A 24,511-nucleotide genomic window follows, 5' to 3' on the forward strand; every position below is an offset into this window, starting at 1 on the left:
GGGTTTCGAACCAGCAACTGCAGCATTCCAGGTCGATGCTTTATCCACTGCGCCACCACGGGTCAGGCTAGAGCAGTTTCTTTAAAAAGTTAAATGTAGAGTTACTATATGATCCACCAGTGCCACTCCTAAGAACATAATCCAAAGAGATGGAAACGTATGTTCACTATAAACATGTACACAGAATTTCTAAAAGAGAGACAGAAAAGCTCCTACAAACTAACAAACAGAACAAACAGTTGAGTAGAAAAAAGGGCATTTTTTTTTCTATTTTTAAAATTTTTTTTACAGAGAGTCAGAGAGAGGGATAGATAGGGACAGACAGACAGGAACGGAGAGAGATGAGAAGCATCAATCATCAGTTTTTCGTTGCGACACCTTAGTTGTTCATTGATTGCTTTCTCATATGTGCCTTGACCGCAGGCCTTCAGCAGACCGAGTAACCCCTTGCTCAAGCCAGCGACCTTGGGTCCAAGCTGGTGAGCTTTGCTCAAACCAGATGAGCTTGCGCTCAAGCTGGTGACCTCAGGGTCTCGAACCTGGGTCCTCCGCATTCCAGTCCGACGCTCTATCCACTGCGCCACCGCCTGGTCAGGCAAAAAGGGGGCATATTTTAAGGAAAAAAATGCAGTTAGTTAAAAAGATAAATAAAAATCAAATAAAAATGTTCAGTTTTAAATAACATTTTTCTCTATTTGATGAGCAAAAATTGCATGAATTTATACTATGATGTGGGAAAACAGGCAAAGATGTGGTAGAAGTATAAATTGTTAAATTCTCTTTGTAGGATATTCGGAAGAAGTCAATAAATGATAAAATGATGTATCACTTTCAATCTATATAATCAACTTCCAGGCATCTGTGCTCAGAGATACACATATAAACATAGAAGCACTTAGCACTTACAAGCATGATCACCAAACATTATTTATAACAGGGAAAAAAAGACCTATTAAAGGACTACTGGTTGGAGAAAGGTACATAAGCTATGGTAAATTCAGTCTGTGGTATGCTGTGCAGTAGTTTAAAAAAAATAAGGTAGATTTCTACATATTTGCATAGAAGATGAAGGGACAATTCTACTGAAGTACAGTATGTAAAACATTCTGTGTTTGGCAGAAAGCTACATGTATGAATGTGGGGCATGGATGCGTATATGTACTCAGAAAAGATATATATTTCATAATGGTAGTTACTTCTAGAAAGGAGAGCAAGGTTAGGGGTGGGGAAGAAGAAACTTTGCTTTTCTGATCTGCACATTTACAAGGTTTTGTTTGGTGGTTGTTGGGAGGTGGTGATGGGAAGGGCTCCGTTCACAGGGCTAGAAGAAGAAATTTGATCTCAGTCAGTTGGCCTCCTAGTGTGATATTTTTTCCCACTGTACCAACAAAAGAAAAGAAGAGGCACTTTCTGAGTCAAGAATGATTAAACAGAAATAAGAATGAGACATTTTCCTCTGGCTATGAAGGACAGCACTGGATTTTCAGAAACTTCCCCCTGTCCCTAACCTAATGAACCACTACTGGGAGTGAGACCCATGTATTTTATGTCAGGCTGCACCCAGCAGGACATAGCACATAGATTATACATTTAAAATCTTCTCTAACACTCTATACTTTGTAAATCTTTTCCTTGATTTTTCTTTTCAGACTCTGTTAATTTTTCTTTAGCTAAATTAAAATTTGAGGGCCTGACCTGTGGTGGCGCAGTGGATAAAGCGTTGATCTGGAAATGCTGAGGTCGCTGGTTCGAAACCCTGGGCTTGCCTGGTCAAGGCACATATGGGAGTTGATGCTTCCAGCTCCTCCCCCCTTCTCTCTCTCTGTCTCTCTCTTCTCTCTCTCCCTCTCTGTCTCTCTCTCCTCTCTAAAAATGAATAAATAAATTAAAATTTGGAGAGAAAGAATTAACCAATGCTAAGTAAAAAAAAAAGGGGGGGAAACAAGACTATTTTTTAACCCTTAAATGACATATTCCCCTAAATTATGTTCTAAAGTCACTTTAATGTTAAATAGTAACACAATATTAGAGGCTCATTTGATGGGAAATTTACTCTTTTAGGTCTGTCCCTTTATTCCTCTTCCTTACCAACACATTTACTATTCTTTGTTTCTTTCAATTTGCTTTTGATGCCTATGGCATGGAGAAAGACTGTTATAGGGAAAGTCATGGGCTTTGAAGTCTGACATACCTGAGTTTTCACAGGTTTTCTGTGATTTGGAACAAACTGTCAAACTTTCCTGCATGTTAACTTTTTATTTGTCAAATAGCAATAATTCATGACAGAAGAAGAGATCACAATGAAATTAGAAAATATAAAAAAAATGAGCATTGTTCACAATAGTGAAGATCTGGAAACAGCCCAAGTGTCCATCAGTGGATGAGTGGATTAAAAAGTTTTAGTACATATACACTATGGAATACTACTCAGCCATAAGAAATGATGACATCAGATCATTTACAACAACATGGACAGGACTTGATAACATTATACTGAGTAAAATAAGTAAATCAGAAAAAAAACTAAGAACTATATGAATCCATACATAGATGGGACATAAAAATGAGACTCAGAGACATGGACAAGAATGTGATGGTAACAGGGGGTGGAGTGGGGGGTAGGGAGGGGGTAAGGAAGGAGAGAGGGGTGGGGGAAGGGAAGGGACACAAAGAAAACCAGATAGAAGATGACAGAAGACAATTTGACTTTGGGTGAGGGGTATGCAACATAATCAAATGTCAAAATAGTCTGGAGATGTTTTCTCTGAACATATGTACCCTGATTTATCAATGTCACTGCATTAAAATTAATAAATTAAAATTTTTAAAAAATGAATGATTATGAAAATACAACCCATCAAGATGTGTAGGGTACAGTACAGCAGGACTGAAAGAGAGATGTATGGCCTTAAATGCATGTACCAGAAAGGAAGGAAAGGTAAAAATCAATTACCTGAGTCTCTCAAGGAGCTAAAATAAGACATAAATAAAATCCAAAGAAATCAGAGGGGTAAAATAGTGTAGATAAGAGCAGAATCAATGAAAAAATACATACAATATGTAAAACAGAAAACTATTCGTAATGTCAAATGTAGTTTTTGGTAAAGAGTATTAAAATTGATAAAACCCTAACAAGACTGAATAACAACAAAAAAGACAGAAAATACAAATTACCAACATCAAAAATTAAAGAAAGACCTTTAAAGCTATCAAAATTGATAACAATACCTACTTCTTAGGAAGTTTGTGTGAATTCACTGAGGCGATATACATAAAGCCCCAAGCGTAATAACGTGGCTTATAGAAGCCACTCATGTAGTCACTGATATGCTTTTATTGAGCACATGCTGTATGCTGAGCACTGGGAATCCTCAGATGAGCTGGTGGTTATGTATGAGCATGGTTGGATAGACATGGTTCTGGTCTCCATAGAACAGAGTCCAGTGGTGAAGATAGACAATTTTTTTTTAAGCTATATGGCTCTTTCTAGGTTTTTTTTGTTTGTTTGTTTGTTTGTTTTTTAACAGAGACAGAGAGAGAGTCAGAGAGAGGGATAGACAGGGACAGACAGACAGGAATGGAGAGATGAGAAGCATCAATCATTAGTTTTTCATTGCACATTGCAACACCCTAGTTGTTCATTGATTGCTTTCTCATATGTGCCTTGACCGCGGGCCTTCAGCAGACCGAGTAACCCCTTGCTCGAGCCAGCAATCTTGGGCTCAAGCTGGTGAGGTTTTGCTCAAACCAGATGAGCCCTCGTTCAAGCTGGCGACCTCGGGGTCTCGAACCGAGGTCTTCCGCATCCCAGTCTGACTCTCTATCCACTGCGCCACCGCCCCGTCAGGCAGATAGACAAATTTTAATAATTACACATAGAAATATAAAATTGCAATGATGCCAAGTGCTACAAATAAGTGGGGTATGGGGTTAAAAGTGCATATGGAAAGGTTAACTGACCTGATGAGGAAGGACAGAGGAGGCTTCCCTAAAGAAGAATGGCTAAGACACCGTCTGTAGGACAAGTGGATATTAACAGGTGGAATTAACTAGTAAGAACTCTTGGGGGCAGGTAAAGAGCATGGGAAAAGGTCTTGCACGGGGAGGAAGCATGGCCTGAAATAAAGTCAGTGTGGCTGAAGCCAAAAAGTAAGGATGAGTAGAAGGCTAGATAAAGCTGAGGAGATAAACAAGGGCCAGAGTTTGCAGGACCTTGCAGGTTACAGTAAGGAGTTTATTCTTTATCCTAAAGACAAAGAGAAGCCTCCGAAGGGGTCAAATAGGGCTGTGGTAACATAACCAGGTCAGAAAAGTTCACTCTCCGTGTGGCGTGAGGTGTGGATGGGCTGTGGATATACTGATGCCAGAGAGAGGGCTACTGCTGCTACCCAGGAAAAAACAAGAGTTGTAACTACTTCTAGTTTAAAATAGAAATTCAGCTGGAAATAACTCAATAATGCCAATCAATAATGGGCTGATTAACTTTAGTAAATAAAGACAATGGGTTAATAGGTGGCTATAAAAATAAATGAAGAATATTAATATTAACTTCATGGAATTATGAAGTTATCTCCAGGATATTTGCTAAGTCAAAAAAGCAAAGTGAAAAAATTGTGTATATATGCTGCTGTTTATCTAAAAGATAAACATTTCAAAAAACAGGAGCCAAGGAAAAGAGAGTTATTTATAGGAACAGTCAGGGAACAGGGTGGAAGAGAAAGGGCTAGAGACTGAAGTTCTCTGAATACAATTAGTTTATAGATTTGACTTTGAAACTACATATCTTACATAGTTATAAAGGAACTTTAAGTACAAAAATCAATTCATTAAAACTTAAAATGAAACAAAAGAAATAAAAATGAATTATGTATTGAGTTAGGGGTGTAATCATATAAATAGGAATTAATTCAAGTGACTTTAAAACTGCATCCTTTGGACAAAAGTGTGGTGAGGGCTGGCGTGAGTGGCGTGGAGGGAGGCAGGGGAAAGCACAGGGAAATAAATGGTGATGGATGGAGACTTGACTTGGGGTGGTGAACACACACCACAGTGTACAGATAGAATGTTATAGAACTGTGCACCTGAACCCTGTGTAATTCTGTTAACAAGTGTCACCCCACTAAAATCAGTAAAAAGAAAAAAAAAGAATTAAAAGAAATAAAACTTCATCTCTTGGGAAATATCTAATAATAAAGAAAATGGCAACAAAAAAAATTCCTAAACTGCTTTCAGTAATCCTATTGATATCGGAAGTACAGGTATTTTTTTGTTGTTGTTATTTTGAGAGTATTATGTGTGAATTGTGAGATAAAACAAACAAAAAAATCATTTTGGTGTCTTTGGCACTGAAAATTTTGGTTCTCTAGTGTGATACATTCTAAGAAAAACTAATTGCACAAGAAGTGTAAACTACTTTTAGTAATTATATTGTTGGTAAAAGTGTTGTATTTTTACCTGAGACTACTGTGAGTATAATTTGTATACTGTATATTGTTGGATAAAGAAAATGAAAATTTATTTTCTCTTCCAATTCTATCATCCTTAGTTTCTTTGAAAACTGGAATTCATGGCATAAGACAAAGGAAATACTGATACAAGATTAAAAATTAAGCAAAATTCCTGTAGTTCTCACCCTGAACTGGCAGTATTGAACTGATAATGTATTTCATCTGAAAAAAAATTATTTTCTATTTCTGTCCACTGAAAATATCTAGAAACAATGACCAAGATAGTAAGTACCAACAAGTCACTTCTATGGTCTCTAAACACCATTTCCCATTTAAGGAACCAGGGTTAGAAAAATGGCTAATTCCAGTTTCTGAGGCCAGGTATGTACAAGGTGAGCCAGGGAAAGGTTATCATACCTCTGGCCAAAGACAGGAAAATTAAAATATCAACATAAATAATGACTTCAATTTATATTTTTCATAATGCAAAAATTATTAATCACCTTTAGAGGATGTTAAGGAATTCATCCATTATTTTGAAAATTAGTAAATAAAGAGAAAGAATCATATGTTTACCCTTCTTTTTCTGCATAAACTGTTATCTCACAATAAATAAGTGACAGGTACATATTTCTCCTAACAGAGCTCTTCAGGTGCCAGATGAAGAAAGAATAATAAAATTAGGAAAGTATTTTCCAACTCTTAATAAAATAATAAATCTAGGTAATGATCATCAATGGCTAAGATCTCAGAACGTGGTCAACTTGTCTTTATGTGCCTCCTGATGGATGACATCTCCTAAGAAGTATACTTAAAAAAAATCAATCCTACATCTGATGAAGCCTTTAGATCTAACTATCATTACACAGAAAACTTAGGAGATGTAAGAACATATTAAATAATACAACAGGGATGCAATCAGCAAAATTCAGACTCTGTGAAACCCTACAGAACAAATGTTGCTATTATTCAACAAAAAGTTTCAAGCTAAAAACAACAACAAAAAAGATAGGACAGAAACCCATAGATTAAGAGAGACTTAAGACATATCAATCAATTAAAAGATGTGAGCCTCATTTGAATTTTGATTTAAATAAATAAACTGTAAAAATCACTTGATTGGGGACAATAGATACATGAAGATTTCTTACACTACTCTCTCTACTTTTATATGTGTTTGAAAATTTCCACAGTAAAATGTTAAATAATAATAACAACAACAAAAACAACTAACTTTTATTGAGTGTTCATTACGTACAAGGCAGTGTTCCAAATACTTCACATACTTAAATTGGCCCCCTGTCGGTGAAGTAGGTACTTATCTCCACTGTACAAATAAGGAATCAAGGCATACGTGCCTTGCATTTTTGCAAAACAGTTTATTCTTGTATTATTATTTATTAATTACTGTACTATTTTCCACACGAACAACTGTAAATCTATTTTGCCCACCCCTGTATGTTAGTTTTCCCCTTCCTGCTCCTTAGAACTGTATTTTTCTTTTTTCCTTCAGATGGGGATGAGAAAGTGCTACTTTTCTCATTTTTAGTATCACTTAATATTCTATTCTTGTTTCAGAGGTGTCGGCATTTGAGCCCAACTTGATGTCACCTGCACCTTTTGTAAGAATGATTTTATTCCGTTGTCCAAGAAACTGGGACAAACAGGTCTATTAATCAGTCATGCTTTGAGTGCTTACTACATTCCCGTCACTGTATTGGTACTTACACATTATATCATTTACTCCTCTCTTACACAGTCACTCACACAGTTATAAAGGTATTATTCTTCCCAGTACATAGGTGAAGAGAATGAAGATCAGAAAGAATAAGTCACTTCCCCAGAGTTACAAAGCTGCATGACAGCAATCAGCAACTCCGGTCTGTGTTCTCCCATCACGTCTCTGTTTCTCAATGCGTGTGTGATGACTTAGGTGGTTCATGGTCATGGCATTTAACTGCACTGACTCACACAGTAAGAAAAGTTCTTTTGTTGTTATCTTCTTTCAACCTTCTATTAGGGCATCAAGAACAACTCAGTGAGGTGCTAGTATGTCGTTGACACCTAACAGTTGCTAATCTCTGTTTTTAACCTAACGAGTACAACTCGGGGTCTGAGTCTTGAGCAAAAAACAGCAGTCTATAGTGGGAATTTAATCACGTCTTATTTTTCATTATGCTTATTTTTAGGGACCCTTTCTATTTACAAACGATATTAGTGTTTCCTGCCTGACCTGTGGTGGTGCAGCAGATAAAGCCTCCCCCTGGAGTGCTGAGGCTGCTAGTTGGAATCCCCTGACTAGCCCAATAAAGGCACTTACCAGAAGCAACTATGAGTTGATGCTTCCTGCTCCTCCCCCACTGCCTTTTTCTCTCTCTAAAATCAATCAAACAACAATAACAAAACCAAATACTATTAGTGTTTCCATTTATACAGCAACACAGAATTTCATTTAAAAATGAAATGAAAAGAAATAGCGCTAAAGGAAACTGTTACATAAATAAAAGTGATGGTGGTTCAGAGAATGGGAAGATGACCACCAGATGACCTTGAGCTCCAATGGCTGACTGGCTCCTCATCATAACTTCTCCCCCAATTATGGGCTTTGTTGCTGGCCTCATTTCTCTAACAGCAACTGAATGAACTTCTCTTGACCAAGACAGAATCTGTTACCATCTCGCTTGGAAACTCTTTGTCACTATTCACTGGTGAATGCACCTCACCAGGGAGCCTGTCACAGACCCCAAGTGCTGTGGGCCAGACACGTTTATTCCCCACTGATCAGACTGGATGAAGTCACAACCTTTTGCTGCCCACATGTCTCTTGTACTAGGGTTTCAGGAAAGAGCTAGGAGCAAAAAGTATATCACCAATAAATCATGGTTGTTAATAACCTAAGACAAGAAGCTATTTTGGAACTTTTAGCGTATCCAGGTGATTTTCATTTTTTACTAATATGCATTCTAGTATTAAAATATATCGATTAGCCCTGGTTGGTTGGCTCAGTGGTAGAGCATCAGCCCTGTGTGTGAATGTCTCGGGTTCAATTTCTGGTCAGGGTACACAGTAGAAGCATCTATCTGCTTTTCTACCTCTCCCCCTCTCATTTCTCTTTCTCTCTCTCTCTTTCTTCCCCTCCTGCAGCCATGGCTCAATTGGAGTGAGTTGGCCCTGGGTTCTGAAGATGGCTCAATGGCCTCTGCCTCAGGTGCTAAGAAGAGCTCTGTTGGGCCTGACCAGGTGGTGGCGCAGTGGATAGAGTGTCGGACTGGGACGCAGAGGACCCAGGTTTGAGGCCCCAAAGTCGCTGGCTTGAGCATGGGCTCATCTGGTTTGAGCAAGGCTCACCAGCTTGAACCCAAGGTCGCTGGCTTGAGCAAGGGGTCACTTGGTCTGCTGTAGCCTCCCCTCAGGTCCGGGCACATATGAGAAAGTAATCAATGAACAACTAAGGTGCCACAACAAAGAGTTGATGCTTCTGATCTCTCTCCCTTCCTGTCTGTCTCTCTCTGTCTCAGTCACAAAAAAAAAAAAGAGCTCTGTTGGGGAGCAATGAAACAATGCCCCAGATGGGCAGAGTATGGCTGGTAGGGGACTTGCCAGGTGGATCCCAGCTGGGCGCAGGTGGTGGTCTGTCTCTGTCTCCCCTCCTCTCACTGAATAAAAAAGTAAAAAGTAAAAAAAAAACTATATTGACTGCTCTAATTCCCACCCATTCCTCTTTTTTTTTTTTTTTTTTTTTGTATTTTTCTGAAGCTGAAAATGGGGAGAGACAGTCAGACAGACTCCCACATGCGCCCGACCGGGATCCACCCGGCATGCCCGCCAGGGGCAACGCTCTGCCCGCCAGGGGGCGATGCTCTGCCCCTCCGGGGCGTCGCTTTATTGTGACCAGAGCCACTCTAGCGCCTGGGGCAGAGGCCAAGGAGCCATCCCCAGCGCCTGGGCCATCTTTGCTCCAATGGAGCCTTGGCTGCGGGAGGGGAAGAGAGAGACAGAGAGGAAGGAGGGGCGGCGGTGGAGAAGCAAATGGGCGCTTCTCCTATGTACCCTGGCCGGGAGTCGAACCCCAGTCCCCCGCACACCAGGCCGACGCTCTACCGCTGAGCCAACCGGCCAGGGCACTTTCTTAAGCCTCTAATTCCCCAGTCTTTTATGATGGTACCATGTTTGCACATTTTGTTCCTTCCTTACCACCACCATCCCTTTCCTGGGACAGAAACTGTATTCAGTATGTTTGTGAGAAATAGTTGTTGATGGGCTGCCTTTACACAACATTTTTTGTGAGTTCTAAACATAGACAAAGGCAATAAAAATTCGCAATGCTTCATATATTTTAAAGGACATCATTGTCACATGAAATAATTTTGCTTGTTTGTTCTCTAAGGAATTGAAAAGTACATTATAGTCACTGTAATCCTGCTGAATAGAGACAGTATCCTCTCTTCATTCTTTGTTATGCTTGATACTATCTGTTCAGCCTATTATTAAGAAAATAAATCTGTATGTAGTCTAATGCATCTGTATTCCCTTCATTCCCTATGAATACCACAAAGCCAGTACTTTTTTTCATCATTGGGCCTTGCAGAGTAGGGTCCAAATACTAAACAACAGGTTTGTTTTGCATTTGTTGATGTCTTTTTTAAGTGAAGTTGGTTAATGTTGGTAAGTACGGTATGTCTGCTTAATTCTACAAAGCCAAAGAAAAGACAGGTTCTGCCTTCCTGGGTGGGGTACCCTAAACACTGTATTGGCTATGCTATCACAGCGTATGTGAACCTGGCTTTATCACAGGACACAAGGCGGAGGTCTGATTTGTGTACCTCGAGCAAGATAAATATCCCCATTCCGCAAATGGAAACCGATTCTGTTCTCCTGTACGAACAGGGTACAGGTTTGGACTGTGCAGTGGGTGTGAGTGGGATGGAGGTTGGAGCATTTTCACAACTATAGCTGGGGTCCTTAAGATTCCCCAATCTTTTGACTATCAGCCCTGCCCTGACCATTGTCCACACACCTCGTCCCTCCAGCTTCCGGGCCGCGAGTGAGATGATTTGCTGCAGATGACATCAGCCCTGGGCCAACGGCTGGGAGAGAGGAGGCAGCCACCGCGCGAGGATGTGCCGGGTGGTCCTTTCCTCCTCCTCTTCCTCCTCCTCCTCCCCAGCTCCTTGCCTAGCCTCCATATAAAAGCAGCGCTGCCGCCCCGCCCGCTCTCACTCCCAACTCCTCTCCGCCGCGCGCTCTTGGAGAGGGCGGAGGGGGAGGCGGCGCGCAGCGCCTGTTGGAGGGGGGACGCTGGGGGCGGAGCCGAGGCAGCACCTTCGGAGATAATCCTTTCTCCTGCCGCAGAGGAGAGGAGCGGCCTGAGCGAGACACCTCGCCGAGGCATAGCGGGCCGGCAGGATGGCCACCGTGGTGATGGAAGCCACGGAGCCTGAGCTGTCCGGCAGCATCGCCAACCCGGCGGCGTCCACTTCGCCCAGCCTGTCGCATCGCTTCCTCGACAGCAAGTTTTATCTGCTGGTGGTCGTCGGCGAGATAGTGACCGAGGAGCACCTGCGACGCGCCATAGGCAACATCGAGCTCGGTAAGGGGCCCTGCGTCCCCAGGGGCCGCGCTACGGGAGACGCACAAACACGACCCCACCCAGGGCGCAACGCACCTTCTTCAGGCGCGCCCCGCACCCACCTCTCCCTGCCACCTCCCACTCACGGTCTGGACTGTTTTCTGTGCCAATTTCAGAAAATAACACGAATTTGACTTGAGACCCAGTGGGAGAGTCTCTCTTCACCTTGAGGGATCTGTCGCCAGTCTGCGTTTGCAGATCTGAGCTAGCCACCGCCGCTCCCGCTAAATGAAATGCAGTGTCAGAGGAGCAGGGGACACAATAAAGCCGCAGCCTCAGGAAGCAAAAGGGGGGGCTTATCCTCCCTCTTTTCCCCACAAAATAATGGACACCCCCTCCCCGCCAGGCCCGAGGCTGAAGCACCATGTGCCAGGGCCCGCGTGGGAATCATCCTCACCACAGCCACCTCAGCCCCTGAGATATGCCTGTTTTAGCTTAAAACCTTCCTTCCTTCCTTCCTTCCTTCCTTCCTTTCTTTTTTTTTTTTTTTGAATGACTAGGTTAGTGCTAGGGCCACGCCCGTACTCCCCCCCCCCCCCCCCCCCCCCCCCCCCCCCGGGACGCAGATGGTAAGCCGCCTGCACTTCGTTCCCCGGACGGCACTTGTCTCGCTACCGCCCCTGGGACCTTGGTTACAGCTTTGAGAAAGGACAATAGGATCCCAAGTTGCAGGGTGGGTCTTCTTTTAAAAGTCTCAGCCTCGGAAGTGATGGCTTGGGGAGAGGGATTGGGGAGAGGGAGGCGGGCTTGGCCAGCGCCTCTCCTGGGGCACGCACTAGGAGCGCGCTCTGCAGAGGCCGAATAGCGGTTCGCCAGGGACCCTGGGCGGGGTCGTGAGCGTCCCACGAGCACAGCCTCGGGCGCGCGGGCCGACCCGCCCCTCTCCTCTGCCCCACCGGGGCTGCCGCAGTGCTTCCACCTGTCTCCGCACTGCGGCGCCCCCATCGGGTGCAGCCCGCGGGGACCTTGGGCTCGGTGGTGCGGCGTGCCCCACCTCTCCCTCAGCCGAGCTTTGTTGCGCTCGAAGTCCCCGGGTGGGCAGCTCTGGTATCTGCTTCTCCCTTTACTCCCAGTGTCCCAAACCTTCCCTCGCCCCTGACAGAGGTCGCTGCATCCCCCCGCTGCCCCAGCCTGAGCTGTATTCTTTAAGGGTGGTGCTGGAGCATTTCTGCTAGGAGACATGGGCGGGTGGGCGTGGTGCAGTCCGCAGTGCGGTCTCTACGGCGGCCGGAGGCGGACAAAGAGCGTTCACGCAGCCCTCATTCTCCGCCCCTTTCAAGACAAAAAACACACATACACACACACGCACAAACCCCTTATATTAGATGAGAAAAGAAACGCTTGTCAGTTATTTGCCTCTGCATTTGGAAACGACCGCTCGTCCCCAGAACAAAAGACTGCAGGGTGGGGACTGGAGTTGCAACCTGGCTCTTTTGTTTAACTTTAAAGCACAGATTTTCCCTTTCAGCTAAAAAAAAAGGGAGGGGGGAGGAGCAGGATGAAGACTTTTTATTCAGAAAAAAAAATCAAGAATAAAAGATTTCAACAGTGAAATGCCTTAATAGAGTATCTCAATAATCTTTACTTTCAAAATATAAGCCTTTAATCTGATCTGTTCTAATTTAGTGTATTTGCACATTTTTCTCCTTGGAAAATTTCACACGTACTGACTTTGGGTGTGGCTCTTTATGAATCAATGACTTTGGCTTAGAATTTTCTTTTTCTTTTTTTGTCAGCACCATTGCCAGGGAATAATAATACATGAGGAGGTGCTTTTCTGTCATAAAAATTTCATAACCACCCCATGTGGTGCCTGGAGAGGCACCACCAGCCCCATTTTAGAGATGTGGGCCCAGAGAGGCAGGAAGGATAAGCTGACCAGCTCAAGGTCACGCCATTGGAAGATGACAGAAGTGCCAACCTTGCAGCATCACTGGTTGTCTGGCCCTGTCATTATGCTTGTGCAGGGCAGGCTAATATCAGAGGGAGATCAAACAGCAGTTTCCAGACCTTGCCTTTGTATAGACATCCACTTGTGGGCTGTGCCTCACGCAGGGAGGTGGTCCAGAAATCACCTTCCTACCGTAATTATCTTCTTGCTTTGTTACTCTGCTGATCTCCCTTTCAGTCTCCCAGTCCCCAGGGGCGGGCAGTGGGTCGGTGGGGGCTCATCCAAGCTGCTTCTATTTCAGGACAAAGTAGATGTATTTAAGTGAGGCGCTTTGACTTTACTCTTTTTTTTTTTACACTGCTGGCACTTAATGATAAAGTTCAGATTTGTCTTTTTTACTTCTTTTTACATTAAAAAAATTTTAATGAAGTAGTAGTATATAGAGAGGAAAAGGCAAGAATCATAGATGAGGAATTCAGTGGATTTTCACAAAATGAACACACCTGTGTTCCCCAGATCAAGAACCCGACATCACTGGAATCCCAGAAGCCCCCTCATGTTCCCCTTCCAACCACCATGCCTTCCTGAGTTTTTGTTCCCTCAATTTGGTCAGGTGTTTTTGCACGAAACTCTGAAATGGCTGTATTGATCCCATTAAGAATCAGCCAAGTGAGTGAGCAGAGCCATTTCCATACACAGAGTAACAGATGCTGATTTTCCTCTGGAGATTGCTCTCCTGAGTCCTGGGGTCTCTGATGCAGCTCAGGCTGCAGGGCCTCCAGTGCTAAGTGGTCCCACAGCTTTTCAGACAGTGCAAGATGACTTAGTAACAGGGCAGGCTGGCTGTTTTCCCTGTTCCTGACAAGCTGCCGCCTCAGCCTTCAGGTCCCAGCTGGGCCTCCTCCAGAGGTCACTCTGATACCACTGCTGTGGCTGCTGGTGCCTGTGGGCCGCTCAGTGGGATGCAAGATGGAGGTGCTTCAGGGGTTTCAGCTGGGCTTGCGTGCGCAGTTCAGCATCTGTTACTTTTGCTTCCTATTTGCCCTCCCACTTTAACTGATGTCTTGGGTTTGGAGACCCTGGTGACTTGGAGTTTTACCATCTGATTATTGAGGAAACCTGGAAAGTCAAATCTGTAGGCAGGTGCTAGTAATGGAGTAAATCAACAGGCCTGAAACATCCCAATGTGGATGCTTAGTAATGCTTCTTGAAACTGAGGAAGAGAGATGGTCACTCCTTTTCTCAACCGTTTTCAAAAAGCAAAATGTAGGATTTGGTCATTTCTTAAGTTTGAAACAATAGCCTTTCCTTGGACTGGTCTAGATTTATTTTGTCAGCTATTCAGGACTTGATGCTAAACCATTGTCGTTACCACCAACTACCACCTCTTGGAACCTCCTTTGCCCCCTTTCTATAGCTGCCAATGTGGACTTAACAGCCATCCCATTTTTAGCAGAGCGCCCATTCCTCCAGTTTACTTTAGGGTGTAGACTACAGGCACCTATGCCTTGCTAATGAACTCTAGAGCCTTGTGAAAGGAGTTTTCATTGCTGCATTTTATTGTTTTAAAGGACTACTGTCAATTTAGTGCTTTCAATTACTGTTAAAGGGTGTAGCTTTCCTGGGTAACATCTGGAATCAGCAAGATTTGTTCCTAAAATGATAGGTGTGTGTAACCTTTATGGCCCTGGATTTTTAGATGTAAGTTTAGCTGAATACCTTGTAACTTTCTGATGTCACTTTATTGAATAATTTTTCAGTCTAAGATGGCTAAGAGAATTAGTTTGAGGTTTGGTTTTCATTCCACTTCAACAGGAAAAAAATATATAATGGGGGTTAAAAGAAATGTTAGAGAGTGTTAAATTTATTATATTGGTCTTTGTACTTTTCAAAGTCAAAAGGCAGGTGGATTTCTGCTTGCACTGTTTAATTGGTATTATCTAAGGCTTCTGTGACCCATGCTGAAATATAAGCCAGTCCTCAAATTTAAGGTCATTAAATTGATGATTTATTGTTAATCTTCTCTAAAAGCTTCCTTTTTAAATAAGTTCTAACTTTTAGACCAATAAATAATTATAAATCACTGCCTTTGTTTGTTTCTAATGTGAGATGCTATCCAAGACTTAACTTATCATCAGTGTTTTGAAATGATGAGCTCTGTGTGTAAGATATTGTCTGCATTGTACATAACATATATATTATGATATCAGGTTGATGGCTTAAAAAAAGGAAGAAAGTAAATTGAATGTTAGGTCAAGAAAAAAATAGGAAAACTTGAGGAAAAAACCCTTGAATTTAGCATTTCCTTTGCTTTGTTTCTTTAGTTTATGATTCTAATATGACTTAAGATCACTTTTTAGCATTTACAGACAGAATCTTTCAGTTATACGTTAATTATTTTAGTACTTGCAAAAAAACTATTCGAAAGCCAGTTTCTCTGAGGGAGCACATGGAGCTCACAGAGGAAAACCAGCTTGTCCGATGGAACTCCCGTGCCTTTTCAACATGGAGTGCACGGGCATTATGTTTCTTTCTTCAATCTATTGTCTCCTTTAGAAATATAGGTTTTAGCCTTTAAACATAAGGTGCTTTTTAAAAAATTATAGGTTTTATTAAAGAATCCTGCAAAATGCTTGAATGATTAGTAAACTTGGCCAGATTTAGCCTGTATCCAGTTAGGAAACCTAGCTCCTCACTGTTCACCTTGACTTCTCCTGTGATGACCCCCCCCCCCCCTTTCCCAACACACACAACCTTTTCTCCTTTTTCTATCTAAAACTTCACCTCATTTTCTCCTCTCCTTTGCAGACTACTACCCTCTGGGGTGAGAAAACTGAGATGGAAAGAGCCTTCCCCATCCCTCCCCTTCCCCCTTCCCCCTTCCCCCTTCCCCCTTCCCCGCCCCTCCCCTTCCCCTTCCCCTTCCCCTTCCCCACCTTTGTGCCTGGAGAACTGGCTGCCAGAGGAATGGCACCCCCTTCCATGGTTTGGTGTCAGCCCCAGATTAGGTGGGAGAGTTCTCAGGATGTCTGGCTAGAGGCCAACTTCCAGGGGTGGCTGGTGCCCTCTGGGTCCAGAAGTTTAAAAAGTGGAGGTTAATCTCCAGCTGGTGGAGTTGTTCTGTTTTGCCTCCACCTGGGTAAGCTAGTGAGTGGCATGGTCTTCAAAGAGTGCTGGAGAAGCAAAGCTTCAGGAAGAGCTTGACATGCTGTTTATTGGGCGGATATCGAGAAAGGGGCCAGGAATTTATCATGGTTTTTCTACAGCCCAGATCAGGCTGACCTGCTTCTGAAAACCTCTTCAGAGTGATCTGTTTTCTGAAAGCCAACACCCTCTACCCCTCCAGCCGATGAATCCAGAGAGGGGAGAATGTGGGAAGGGCCAAAGAAGATCCATATTTTTTTTTGTCCTGTGAGCTTTAGAGAATCTGCTAATGGCTTCCTCTTAGACGCCAAGGGGAAATACACAAACCTACTAAATGCAGTATGCACCTCCATTAGGAAATACTATTACTTACTAATATTGCCCAGTAGAAGATACAAAATAATTACAAAGTTATTTTATTTCTAAATTGGTATAGAAAATGGCCTGGTTCCAAAATTTTTCTTTCTAACTAAAATAACCAGGAAATCCATTATAACCTTTATTTTATAAGTGGTAGTAGTGATTATGTACTGTTAAGAAATAATTTGACTAGAAATTGCTCCTTTGAAAAGAGAACCTTAATTTTAATTTTTTAGTTTCATTGGGCCTATAAAAATGAGAAATATTTTATCAGCTGTTTACTAGTGTAATTTAAAAATTATTAAATGGTTCTTCTACTATTTTATACTTTTTCCATTGCTAAATTACAAGTCATACAACCAGGAATTTATGGAATATAAAGCAAGCATTTCATTGCACATCTCATGACAAGTTAATTGAAGCCAAGGGGAAAAATGGCAAACAGCAACGTAAGAGCAAGTCCATGTGTAGCCCTGGATGAAGTCATTCGAAGGATGTAGCAGTTTCGACATGACTCAGAACAAAGACAGAAAAATTGTATGAATTTAATTTAAATATCTATGTCTCATTATTAACTTATTGACCCAACTTGACAAGCCAAAAGACAAAGCACGGAGCTCGGACCTGGAGCACAGGGAATCCAATCAACAGTTACTAATTAAGCAGCTCAGACAGGAGCTCCACAATTTTTCACACTAGATAAGTATATAGTGTATGTATAGGTCAAAGTAAAATATTCTAATGAATTCAGACCTCTCAAACTGTCAAGCTCTCTGTGAAACAAAAAGAACCCATTTATCATTTCTGCACTAGAAAGATCCACAAAATCTCAACATGCCTTTCTTGTTAAAATTTAAACACTCCATTAGCACAAATGCAAACTGAGACTGTTGATGTTTCCAGGGAGACCATAAAATTCATATATATATATATATATATATATATATATATATATATATTAGTGTCTCTTTAGGAATGTTAACTCTTTCACACCTGAATTCTTCCTATGGATTGTGCGAGAAATTTCTACTTCCATTTAGGGGACACACACACACACACACACACACACACACACACATATATATGGACATATTCTTCATAGTTGAAAAGGTGTTTTTTGGTGTATAAACTGAAGCTATTTTTGATGTGCAGTCAACTGAATTTCCAGAATCTTTTAGTAGTGTGTGTGTAGGTTTTTATCTATCTATCTATCTATCTATCTATCTATCTATCTTATCTATCTATCTAATTTACTTGATTCTTCACAAGAATAGGAAGAATGCACAAGAAATAAATGGAAGTAAATTCAGATAATGCAGTTAGGATTTAGAGGTGTGTTTAACTAATGCACTGCCATATGTGCTTTCAATTCTGACCAGCAACAATGATAGTTTACCAGCTCTGTTGTACCTAGAGTTTTAAGCCCTTGCCCTTAGTAGGTATGTAATAAGTGATTGTTGTTCCAGAGGTTTGTTCCTGGCAATTAACTACGCTCCATACAAAGGTACAATTATGAATACCACATTCTGGCTCTTACCATGAGCCATCTATTTGGGAAAATATAAAAGTACATAAAAAACACACACAATCCAGAATTTTGTGGTTGCCCAGTTTTCCCTGGCTTGCTCCCCAGGTCTCCTGTCTCTGCTGCCCTCTGGGTTCTTCCCTAGCCATCTCCTTGGGGAGGAAGGAGGAGACTAAGGAGAGAGGGCATCAGCAGTCCTGGCCCTGGCCTTCCTCTTGCCCCGGCTTCCAGCCTAGTGAAAGGAAGCCTGAACTTTTGTGGGAATAAGCTCCTGGCCCCCAACTCTGTAGACAACTTATAAGATATAAAAAGTTGCCACATTTTTTTGCCTCTGAATAAGAAAATTCAACGCAACTAACAATTGTCAATGAAAGAGCTGCTTGCCAAGCTCATCAGGGGACAGAGAGGCCAAGTCCTGAAGGTTGAGATCAGCCTCCTTATCAAAGATCACACAAATGTTGGACTGATAACCAGGAGGTGAGAACCACGGTAAAAAATGGGATGGGTAGAGAAATGACACTGTATGTGCACACAATGCACAGGCACGCTGCAGAAGCAGCACTTTGAGGCTGGACTTGAATGCTAGCGCCCCCATCGCTGGCTTTCCCTCCCTCGTTCCACATTTTCTTGCCACTTACATGTGGACCACGGGAAAGGCAAATTGTCTGGTGGCCTCTTAGGATGCTTCAGAACTCACCATCTTTCTGTCCTTTCTATTCTTTCCCTGGAGTAAAGCCTGTCATTTTCCTAATAACTGTTTTTCTTTGACTCTCCCGGAAAAGCTGCACTTACGCTTTATGAGGGGCAGGAGTTCGGTCCACATTGCTAATTATCCGTCCCTTGTGGCCTGGCAGAGAGACCTCCCCGGCCCTCCCAGCGTGTGGGCATCCGGGGCTCCTCACCAAGCTCTTCAGAAAAGGTCTTTCCACATACTCCCTGGAAGCCTGAGAAATGTTGCAGTGATGTTTTCCAAACCATTCTGAAATGACTAACTGGACGTCTGTTCACTGTCTTCTTTTGCCTCCTTAGGAATCCGGTCATGGGACACAAACCTGATTGAATGCAACTTAGACCAAGAACTGAAACTTTTTGTATCTCGACACTCGGCAAGATTCTCTCCTGAGGTCCCAGGTGAGGCTCCGGTTGGGTATTAGTTAACTCAGAATGTGAGAAATTGGGGAAATAGGCCATTGACTGGAGAGCTTTGCCTGGAGCATCAAGAAGACTTTCTCTTATTGCTGAAGGATCCTTTGTATTTGTTATCAACTTGGTTAGCCAGAAGCCATATTTTAAGAAAGTCAACTCCAAGTTGTCACTGTGTGGCTTATATATTTTATGAATTCTTTTTTTATTTTTACAGAGACAGAGAGAGAGTCAGAGAGAGGGATAGATAGGGACAGACAGACAGGAATGGAGAGAGATGAGAAGCATTAATCATCAGTTTTTTGTTGTGACACCTTAGTTGTTCATTGATTGCTTTCTCATATGTGCCTTGACCACGGGCCTTCAGCAGACCGAGTTACCCCTTGCTCAAGCCAGCGACCTTGGGTCCAAGCTGGTGAGCTTTGCCCAAACCAGATGAGCCCGCACTCAAACTGGCAACCTCGGGGTCTCGAACCTGGGTCCTCCGCATCCCAGTCCGATGCTCTATCCACTGCACCACTGCCTGGTAAGGCTATATTTTATGAATTCTTAGTGAGAGGTTTTTAAGTTCTGAGGTAATTTTTTTTTCTTTTGCTATCTCACTGTACTCTAACTTTAAGGGACTGTAAACTTTTTAAATATTAATTTTACCCAAATGAAGTTATGAGTATAAATTAGATGTCTCCAGAATCCCACAACCCCCCCACCCACCTAAGAGAAAGTAAACATCTGCATTTCAAAAGGAAATATATATCATTCTTTCTCTCTTTTTTTTTTGTGACAGAGACTGAGAGGGTCAGAGAGAGGGACAGACAGGAAGGGAGAGAGATGAGAAGCATCAATTCTTCGTTGTGGCACCTTAGTTGTTCATTGATTGCTTTCTCATATGTGCCTAGATGGGGGGAGGGGGGAGTAGCTACAGCAGACCAAGTGACCCCTTGCTCAAACCAGATGAGCCCATGCTCAAGCTGGCGACCTCAGGGCCTTGAACCTGGGTCCTCCGCATTTCAGTCCGACGCTCTATCCACTGCACCACCGCCTGGTCAGGCCTATATTATTATTTCATCCTTGCAGTATCACCCACTTTTTTAGTGTGGGTAAAGTCTCAAATTCCAACTGCTGTTAAATAGCCTTTCTTTCAGAGATGAGAAAGAATACTACAGAAAAAGGTAAGAACACAAAAATTTGTCATATGTGAAGATACTCCCCTAACCAGCCATCTCACTGGGGATGTACCCTTGTTACCAGAAAGGGACCAGGACTGAGGTGGATCTGCCCGGGCCTGGTCTGGAATGTGTGAGTTCTTGACTTCATGCAGGAAAGATTTCACAACATGCGTATGGATAATCTAGAGACTACCCCTGGATTAAAGCTAGGGGCAGTGAAAAGAAAGAAGGGCTTGCGATTGAAGAGGTCAGATCACTGCAGCAGGAGAGCCAAGGCGTAGCTGCCTTGGCCCTTTGGAGACCACGAGGAAGTTCAGCGTAGGTGAGGCTGACTCGGCACTTTAGAAAGAAAGTCCCAGAGGCAGAAGAAGCAAGCCAGCTGGTCTGCATGGACTCAGGAAACAAGTTGCAGAGGCTCAAGGAGGGCCGTTGGAGACTAGTTCAGGGGTTAGCTCTAGATGAGCTGCTACTGACCGCTGCTCCCCTATTTGCAAGTCTCTGGGAACCTTAGAGCTTAGGGGAAAGAAATCAAAGAAATATGCCTGAGGTGAGAAGGGTTGGGAAAGGCACGGGTGTGCCCAATGGAGAGCCAGCTAGGTTCTTTGTCTTAAGGGGTTTTATCTGTTTTCTGATGCATTTATCTGATGTATCAGCCTGAGCATATAGAGGGATCAGTTATTCATTCTCTGATCATTTTCACCTTGAAAGAATGCAGCTGAAAAGGGACTGGGACCAAGACAGGTGTGCCCAGCATGGTCTGGACTGTGTGAACCATTTGCTCTGAAGTGTCCTGGGTTAGGGAAGATAAGATCTTGCAATTTATTAGCTGGCTGTAAATTGCTTGACCATCTGTTTAACTGTCTTAGTTTCCCCCTTTCACTTGTCAGGGCATTTTCCCAGCTTCTGACTCTCCCGCCTCCCCCTGACCTCTAGTACTGGGGAGAGAGTCAGACTCATCCATCCTGTCTTTCTCTTGTGAACAGTGACCCAGGTTTCTCCCAGTTGGTCATATTTATGATGATTAGCCGAGTTACTAGCCCATGAAGACTCCAAACCTGGGATGTTTTTCTCCAAAGCTCTGCCATTGATCCATAATAGATACTAATATTGCCTTTTATTTTTGGAATATCACTTAAATTTTATGTAAAAGAGAATAGAGAATACTCTTTTCTGTCTATATGGTTTTGTTGTATGATTGCTGATTTTATTGACATTAATATAAAATCAAGAAGGTGGGCTTCAGCCTTTTCTGACTGACCACATCATACTCAATTAACCTTGTCTTTACTGAGATTTGAAACGACTTACAGATGTCAGTGCCTTCATAAATGACACTTGGCTGCATGCAGCATACCTATGAGGCAGTCCCAGTTCTTCTCTTTGAGTTTGATATTAGAATAAAATCCCATATATTTTGGTTAGCAAATGAACTGTGGCCCTCAAACATGGAACTGAGTTAAGTGTGTTAAGACAGACATAGAACTGGCTCATTAAAAGTTAAACCTGCTGCAAAGCCATGTGCAAAATCAGCTCTTTGCACTGAGAAAAGAAGACACTGATCCTGAGACGGCCAGACGGCACATGATGTGCTGAAGTAAAGGTACAGTATGTGATTGTTTCTCTCATTGTTACTGCGTTGTATTTTTATGTCTTGCACATCTCCCTGACTTTTTTGAATCATTTCACAAAAAGGAAAATAAGGGAAGTACCCTTTTCCAACAAGTATGTTTCAAACTGTAAAGTCAGGCTTTTTATCCTTTCTCTGTAAGTTGTTCTGGCTTTCTTACTATGACTGTTTGTAAGACTACTTTTTTGTTTTTTGGGGAGGGGGGCAGTAAACAAAGCCTGTGATTCCTGTTGTGTTCATTCGCACTTGGATTGACTTTGTGCAATGACAGCTGTGTTTTGCAAAGTGAAAGGCTGCAAGAACTGCTAAAGAAATAACCATTTTTGAACAAAGACATAGCATTACTCTAGTAGACTAGAAAGGTCAAATCTACCCCAAATCACCATTTCAGCCTAATGTACCATTCTCCCTCCTTTTCCTGCTGTCACCTACAATCAGGGCTGGTTACCTACCTGCTTGTATCAGTGCTGCACAGGGTGTTGTTTCCAGAGATTGCTAGTAAAAGACTGGTGATAGCTTTAAATGCAGCTAACAGCTCATGCAGGCAGCACAGCCAGATTTGTTCCCTTGTATTAGTTTTTAAACATGGTTTTGAAGTTCAGTTTATCTATTTATTCAGGATTGCAGGTCTCACTCAAGACCACCCTGAAAGCTTTGGTCATCTTGAACAAATATCCTTTAAGCAGGAACCTGGACTAGGATGCTTTCTCTACATAAGGTGGGGGTCGTGTATTATGAATGGTGAGGTTGTAGGTCCCCCAGTTCTCCAGAATGTGAGTCCTGGTATCACTAAGCCCAACCAACTCTTCCATACAGTGGTTCGTGGAGTGGTCAGTCATCTAGGGTCATCTTAACTCTCTGAAACCTGTTGCAACATTGCCTTCCCTAAAGATCCTTCAACAAACATCTGCTGTGCGCCCAAAGGAAGTCTCTGCCAGTTTGCCCTGATGTAAACATCAGTCCCAGTTCTTCTCTTTGAGTTTGGTATTAGAATAAAATCCCATATATTTTGCCCTGGCCACATCTAAGCTGGGCTCAAGCGAGACCAGTTATCTTGAGAGAAAATGTTAGGTGCTTTTTCATGAACACTTCTCAGGCTTGCATGCAAGTGGATGTTGCACAATTGAGTCTTTTCAAAACAGCAATAGTCTTATGTTTCCTTGTATTTATGAATTCAAATACCATCCTAAAATTTTTATTTATATAATATATTATAGCATGTTTTTTTATCTTAACCATGTTGGATGAAAATCATTTTTGGGCCTGGCCTGTGGTGGCGCAGTAGATAAAGTGTTGACCTGGAACGCTGAGGTCGCTGGTTTGAAGCCCTGGGCTTGTCTGGTCAAGGCACATATGAGAGTTGGTGCTTCCTGCTCCTCCCCCCTTCTCTCTCTCTTCTCTCTATCGCTTTCCTCTCTAAACAGAATAAATAAAATCTTTAAAAACTAAAAAGAAAATCACTTTTGTAAGTCTGACCACAAAGGTAGAACGAGGCTTACCATGCTTCATTCTCCATTCCTGTTTGCTTCTTCCCCTAATTTTAACTTTGGATTCATCTACATATAACAATAGAGGAGGACATCTCCTAGGGGTTATAGGAAGTGCTCCATGAGTATCACTTCAAAACAACAAACTAATACAAACCATTTCCAGGACATGGGATACCAGAAGGAAAATTAATTTTAATTTTCTTTATTTTTCATTTTATTTTTTTAAAAATGAGAATAGGGGAGATAGAGGGATAGACTTCCTGCATACACCCCAACTGGGATCTACCCGGCAACCCCTATCTGGGGCCTATTCTTGAATCAGCAGAGCAATCCTCAGCACCTGAGGCTGATGCGCTCAGACCAACTGAACTACCTCATTGCCGGGGCCAACGCTTGAACCAGTTGAGCCACTGGCTGCGAGAGAAGAGTGAGAGAGAAGGGAGAGGAAGGGGAAGAGAAGCAGAAGGTTATTTCTTCTGTGTGTCCTGACCAGGAATCAAACCTGAGACTTAGGTACGCAGGGCCAATGCTCTGTCCACTGAGCCACCCGTCCAGGGTTAATTTTCTTTTTTTCTTTCATCATTTTGTCACTTCTACCTATTAAAATAATTTTAAAATTTCAAGAGCAAATCCTCACCAGCAACATAGCATTATGATTAAGAATGCAGATTCCGGATCCTGCTCTGACAATGATTTGCTATAGGATCTGGGACAAGTCACTTAATCATTTTATGCCTCAGTTTATAAAACAGGAATAATCACTTTTACCTCAGAGAATTTTTCTGAGGATCAAATGAATTAATGCATGAATTAAGATCTTGAAACAATGCTTGTCACATGGTAAAACAGTACACACAAGCTAGTGTTAAAGTTGTCTCCCTTATTAAAAATTTATTTGACTTGTATATTTGATGATGATTATTATCTGTGGGGAATACTGGCTTTAGGTATTGGCTAACTTCCATTTTGTAATGATATTAAAATGTATATTAAAGAAGTTTCTCAGAAACAACTTTTTCAGCAGTATCAGAAGAAACAGCTGCTATGTTGTAGGGGCAGCAACATTCCATGACTGGGTTTAGGAAAGTC

At 42.4% G+C, this 24,511-nt stretch overlaps 1 protein-coding gene across 1 annotated transcript in view; it reads left to right on the forward strand.

Moving 5' to 3' along the window:
• The first annotated feature begins 10,762 nt into the window (after nt 1-10,762).
• The window catches only part of MAP1B (microtubule associated protein 1B), a 106,443-nt gene continuing 92,694 nt past the window's right edge, over nt 10,763-24,511 (forward strand). The window contains exons 1-2 of the mRNA XM_066376922.1: nt 10,763-11,037; nt 19,026-19,127. Coding sequence (XP_066233019.1) covers nt 10,854-11,037; nt 19,026-19,127 — 286 coding nt within the window. The 5' untranslated portion in view covers nt 10,763-10,853. The remainder of the gene's footprint in view (nt 11,038-19,025; nt 19,128-24,511) is intronic.

Source organism: Saccopteryx leptura, chromosome 1 (genome assembly GCF_036850995.1).
Source record: "Saccopteryx leptura isolate mSacLep1 chromosome 1, mSacLep1_pri_phased_curated, whole genome shotgun sequence".
NCBI lineage: Eukaryota > Metazoa > Chordata > Mammalia > Chiroptera > Emballonuridae > Saccopteryx > Saccopteryx leptura.